This window comes from Arvicanthis niloticus, chromosome 5 (assembly GCF_011762505.2).
Source record: "Arvicanthis niloticus isolate mArvNil1 chromosome 5, mArvNil1.pat.X, whole genome shotgun sequence".
Lineage (NCBI taxonomy): Eukaryota > Metazoa > Chordata > Mammalia > Rodentia > Muridae > Arvicanthis > Arvicanthis niloticus.
The window spans coordinates 15486385-15492384 of record NC_047662.1 but is presented as its reverse complement, the minus strand read 5'-3'; the positions used below and the strand labels follow the sequence as shown (position 1 = coordinate 15492384).

The window sequence follows — 6000 nt, the reverse complement described above, 5'->3', positions numbered from 1 at the left end:
TCCCGGGAGGCGGCGCTGGGCCGGTGGCAAGTCCCCGGAGGGAGCCGCAGTAGTACGACGAAAGATGGCGACGAGCGGCGGCGAAGAGGCGGCGGCAGCAGCTCCAGCGCCCGGAGCCCCGGCGACCGGGCAGGACACGACCCCGGGCTGGGAGGTGGCGGTGCGGCCCCTACTGTCCGCGTCTTACTCCGCCTTCGAGATGAAGGAGTTGCCGCAGCTGGTGGCCTCAGTCATCGAGAGGTACCGGGCGGCGGCGCCGGCGGGGGGGGGGGGGGGGGGGGGGGGGAGGGGAGGACGTGCCGGGTCGTGAGCCCACTCTGTCAGGCAGCTTCCCGTCGGGAATTCACCCCACGCATGGCTTCGGGACTCCCGGGCGCTGGGGATGGGGAGCTCCTCTGGTTTCTACCCAGCTCTGGCGTAAACCATCCCTGACTTGATTTACCCTCCCTAGCAAAACTTTTATGGCTGCTCTTGCTGGAGGGCGTGGCCGGACGCATTTGAGGACTGGATATTGAGATGCAAGGTGCTGCTTGGGTAGTGTCCCCTGGCCCGCGCCCGCCCCCTCCCCCCCCCCTGTTAAGGTCAGGGCGTGGATGAGTTTGCATTTCTCTCTGCCAGCAGAGCCTGAGGTTTACATTGGAGAACTACTACGTGGTTTAATAACGGTCTTTCTTTGGTATTATGATCACTGGGGGCACGTGCTGTTTCTGTGACTGAAGCCATTAGTTACCACTGAATACTTCGGTTTTACTTTGCACTGTAATTGCGTATATTCGAGATCTGAGTCCTTTTCTTTCTCAATAAAATGCTTTCAGATTCTTACTTGGCTTGCTGTTATGTGTTCATATAGTTTTATACAGATTGTTAGATTGCAAGAGTCGTATTTCTTCATGGGAATGTGGCGATCTCTGTTTCTGACTTCTGATCTTTTCCTGACTACTGGGCTCAGAGCAGTCTTTGATAAGTTTAATAGTAGACTCAGGCTTTTAAAGCCTGTTTTTTCACTTTCGTTTTTCTAGCCAAACCTTGCTTCAGTAACCCCCTAGAATTGCCAAACGGGTCCTTTTAGCTTGTTGGTCAGCAGGCTATATCTAAACGTTATTTGCAAAGTTAGAAATCGCTGTGGTTTGTCATTATTATTTATCACAGTAATGGTCACTGCCTGTGATGTTTTGGATGAGTGATCTTTAACAATTTATAATAAAACAGTGACCGGGTTTGATAACTTAAGATCTAACAAATAGATTTTTCTGCTTAATTATGTTCAAGATTGTTTTGAAGATGAAAAGAAGTATCAAAAAGTATTATTCTCAAATTATCTAGCATCTTGTAGTTTTACTGTCTTTTTCTCCCTTTTAAAAAAGTCCACATGTATGTGTGTCATGTGTATTCAGATGCCTCAGGAGGCAGGAAGAAGGCTTCAGATCCCCAGGAGTTGGAGTTGGAACCGCCTGGAACTAGTGCTGGGATCTGAACTTGGGTTGGAAGTACAGGAAGTGCTCTTAACCACTGGGCCATCTCTCTGCCCTATTCTAATCCAATTGTGTGTGAGAGAGAGAAAGAGAGAGGGAGAGACAGAAACATTTAGAGAGTGAGCAAGCGAGCGTGCACTCTGGAGATCAGAGGACAAGTTTTAGGAGTTGATTCTCTCCTTCTGTCTTAAGTGTCTGAGAATTGAACTCAGGTTATCAGGCTTGGGTGCCAACCACTCACCCCTTCTTCAGCCAGCTCTGTGGCCTCGTATTTCATTGTCTTAACTGTTTAAATTACTGCTAGTTTCCTTGAGTCATGCTTTCTACTTACAGTCAACAGTGTTCACTTCCTTGTAGACCTTTTCCTTTTGTATTTATGGGTGTGAACTGAGGTTATAATGTCATGTGTTGATAATGTACATCCCATTTTTTTGGCCCTTGCATTTTAAACTTAGAGCAACCCTTGCAACTTGGCAAGTCCAAACACAGAACTAGATTTGAATTTTGCTAAGTGTTAGTGACCCCTCCACATTCTGAGTTACCTGAGAGAACTAGGAACTGCCTGTATTTGTAGACTGGATTTTGGTCTTTATGGTTTTGGGAAAAGTGATCTGTGTTTTTTGGAAATCTGGAGTTTTGAAGTTCACATTCTGGTTTCTACAGCTCAGTTAAGCTTAAAATTCTGTTTTGTGCTTTTTTGGGAGAAATTTGATCATACAAAAAGAATACAGCTCTGGCGTGTACATTTCTCACTGTGTAAAATGGTTTGGTATTAAGTGTGTAGAACATACCAACAGCCTATCACTAAAGGTTAGATAGTGACTGTAGGTCTTCGAACTGTGTGGGTAGCCATGTGTGAGAGTATCCAGATTTGACCAAATGTGTGTTTAACTTTTTACATGCCTTGAAATGTACATATTGTAGAAGATTCAGCCATTAAAAGATATCAAAACCAGCCACTCATAGGCTACTAGCTGAGTTTAGACTCTGCCCCCCTGGTGTGCTGACCTGTCCCTTAGAGCACACTAACAACATCAGTTTCTCAAATGTTTTCTCTCCAGAGAAATCCAGCAGAGGACTCAGAAATGTGGAAGCATTTGTTGCCTAGGGCCTTAGGCCACTCAGTATAGTGTCAGACTTCAGCCCCTCTTCCTACTGGGGTGGACATTGTAAGTTTAGGGGCCCAGGGCTGCTGTTGTGCTTGTGGGATAGTTGTTCTGTCTTCTGGACTTGCCTTGTCTCTTATCTGGTTACAGCTGCCTTCCTTTTCTCCCTTGTCCCCTGGGACCCCTGATTTTCTGTGTCACTGTTTGTTGTGTTGGCTTCATCATCATAGTCCCTGCTCCTGTCTGACAGTCTGCTCACACACTGAACAACTCTCCTGGACCTTCTGGGTCTGACACTGCCCCTTGAGAGATTCTTCTCGATTTCTCCATTTTACCCCTTGTCTCAAGTCATGCTTTATAATTGGATTTGACCTTTTAAGAACAGAATACATTGGAAATTTTTAGGGACTGATCTTAACTATCTGATAAAATTGCTTGATGTTAAGACCACTTTGTGAAATAAAGGGCAGTAGATTAGCATGGGTGAAGTGATGTGTACCCTTAAAAGTGTCATTAGATCTTTGAAAGAAAATGATACCCGAGTTTAGTTGAGTATGGGTGCCTTCTATTGTCCATAGCCTGCAAGTCTTTTAGTACAGACTGAAAACCTTTTAAGTGTTCTACTGCCCAGAGAATTCCTTTTAGGACTCTGCCAGACATGGTTGGGAACATAGCTGACATTTAGTCTACATAGATTTAAAAAACAACACCCTTACCCTCTTCCTAAGTGGCTCTGGCTTCTTTCATGGTAAGCATTTTTGAAACAACTCTGTCTCCCAGGTATTCCTTGGACCTTTAGGGCAGAGCTGCTGACTGGGACAGGGAGGGAGGCTGTTAGAGCATTCCAGCAGGTAATGCAGATCCTGAAGAGAAGGCTTGAAGAGAGCCGGGGCTGCACTGACTGTTGTCTGTCTTTACATACTAGTGACATAGTTGACATTGAGCCACAGAAGGGAGAACCCATCTCCAAAAGGGGGTGTGCTTGGAGATCAGTCCTGGTGTCTTGGTATCATGTTCACTGCTGGTTGGTCAACAACTGGGAGAAAAATGGGACAGAAAACTCACAATTCTGTGGCTAAATGAATAGGTACATGTGTATTTCAGATGCATGCATGTGCATGTGTGCACTCACACAGATGAGTAACATGAAATCGATAACTTTTGTATTTAGGAGTTGAAGTTGATAGGGGGTTCTTGGCCTCCACAGTCTGAACTAGACATGCAGTGTGTTCCCTAAGGGGGAAAAGTAAGGTGAACCCCATAGTCTGTCCTTTAGTATGCCTCTCCAGATTTCTTTTTCTTTCTAAAGTGAGTTACATATTTCTAGATGCTAGTTCATTTGTTTCTTCCTTTAAAAAAAAAAGATAGTGATTTTCTGTAATGTCAAATTTCTTTTTAACAATTTATGTATTTTTAAAAAATATACGAATGCTCTGCCTGCATGTATTCCTGCTTGCCAGAAGAAGGCATTAGGTCCTGTTATAGATGGCTGTGAGCCACCATGTGGTTGTGGGAAATGAACTCAGGACCTCTGGAAGGGCAGTCAGTGTTCTTAACCACTGAGCCATCTCTCCATACTCTCATCCCCCCTCTCTTTAAACATCAGATTTGACTCTCTGACCTGGTGCCTTCTGTACCCCTCTTTCGACTTAACATAGAAACTCTCATTGTCATTGTCTAATGGTGTTTAAGGTGCAGTGGGGATATAGTTGCAAATTTTGTTAGGAACGGATGTTTCAGGAAAGGTGGCATGCCTTCTAGTCTCCTCATTTTTTTCCCGGTGATGTCTGTCTGTGTTTAGTGTCTTCATTCTCCTGCCTATTAAGCCTTCTGCCCTTTGTTCCTGTTCTTTAGTTTCCTAGAGGAATGGAATATCATTATTTGGTGACTTCTTTAAGAGAGAGAGAGGGAGAGGGAGAGGGAGAGGGAGAGGGAGAGGGAGAGGGAGAGGGAGGAGAGGGAGGGAGAGGAGAGAGGAATCATGTCTATTCTGCTTTTCTGCTTTCTACCTTTAAAAGCTCTTATTCCTGACCTTATCTCTATTTGCCCTAAGTATTTTATCTTTATATAAAAATACTTCGTTTGTGTGTGGATGATGTGTGTATGGATGTTGCATTTGGGTTCTGGCACATATGTGGCAGTCAGAAGACAACTTTATGCAATTCTTTCTTTCTTTCTACCTTTATATGGGTTCCTGGGCTCAAACTCAGGCTGCCAGGTTTTTTGTGGCTAGAGCCCTTAATTAACATTGAGCTGGTTTGCTAACCTATCATAAACAAATTGTAATTGGAGGAGAATTCAGTACCATTTGTCCTCTACCAATACCCATTTTTCTGCCCCACTTCCACCTCCCAAGGTGCATTTTTTCTAAAAAAAAAAAAAAAAAAAAAATTATTTAAGTATATAATTTATTTAAGTACACTGTCATGTCTTTAGACACACCAGAAGACAGCACCGGATCCCATTACAGATGGTTGTGAGCCACCATGCGGTTGCTGGGAATTGAATTCAGGACGTTTGGAAGAGTAGCCAGTTCTCTTAACCACTAAACCATCTCTCCAGCTGCCCTCCCCCCTCCCCCCAGGTGCATTCTTGTTACCTTAATGTAGTAAGGTTGCTGTACACTTGGGGAGGGGGAAGTGAGGGGGAAGACTGGATTTCTGATATTTCATAGTGGGATCTGTGAGGCCCCAGGGTAAGACAAAGACACAAACACACAGAGAGGTAGAGCTGGGAATATGGCTCAGTTAATAGAGTAGTTTCCTAACATCTGTATAGCCCACACTCCAGCAGCACCCTAACCAGACAACTTGGATGCCTGGTGGCATATACTTTGCACATTCCTGTAATTCCAGGACCTGGGAGGTGGAGGTATGAGGATTATAGAAGTTCAAGGTCATTCATTTTCACTATATGTTGAGTTCGCAGTCGCCTGCAATATATTAGACCTGTGGGCCAAGACCCATTTGGGGGCATGGGTCAAATGACCCCTTCACAGGGGTTCCCTAAGACCATTGAAAAACACAGATATTTACATCATAGTTTGTAACAGTAGCAGAAGTTAAAGTGGCAAAGAAATCATTTTCTGGTTGGGGTCACCACCACATGAAGAACTGTATTCAAGGGTGGCAGCACTACCAAGGACGAAAGCCCCTGCATTAGACTGTCTCAAAACATCAACAGAGAGGCTGACAGAAACAGCCACTCATCAACTCTCTCTCACCCCACATCTCTGACTGAGCCAGGCAACTAAAGCAGTTTGCTTTTTTCTGAGTGTGCATGCGTATTTATTAATTGATTTCATTATCAGAATGGGAATGAAAGTGCAGAATAAGCTCATCCTTTGGGTGTGTAGTCTTTCTCTAAGATTGGTAAACTTGAAAAGAGCGGAGGTAAGCAGATCTGAACTTTGGAAATACACC

The 6000-nt window shown here is 44.5% G+C and overlaps 1 protein-coding gene across 10 annotated transcripts in view; it reads left to right on the top strand.

The window, feature by feature from the left end:
• Positions 1–6000, top strand: part of Ubr4 (ubiquitin protein ligase E3 component n-recognin 4) — a 108423-nt gene continuing 102423 nt past the window's right edge. For 8 of the 10 annotated variants that reach the window (XM_076933871.1, XM_076933867.1, XM_076933869.1 and 5 more), the window contains exon 1: positions 8–240. In XM_076933871.1, coding sequence (XP_076789986.1) covers positions 65–240 — 176 coding nt within the window. In that variant the 5' untranslated portion in view covers positions 8–64. Of the gene's footprint in view, positions 241–6000 lie in introns of all 10 variants that reach the window. The other 2 variants (XM_076933872.1, XM_034504051.2) reach the window with 2 other exon arrangements.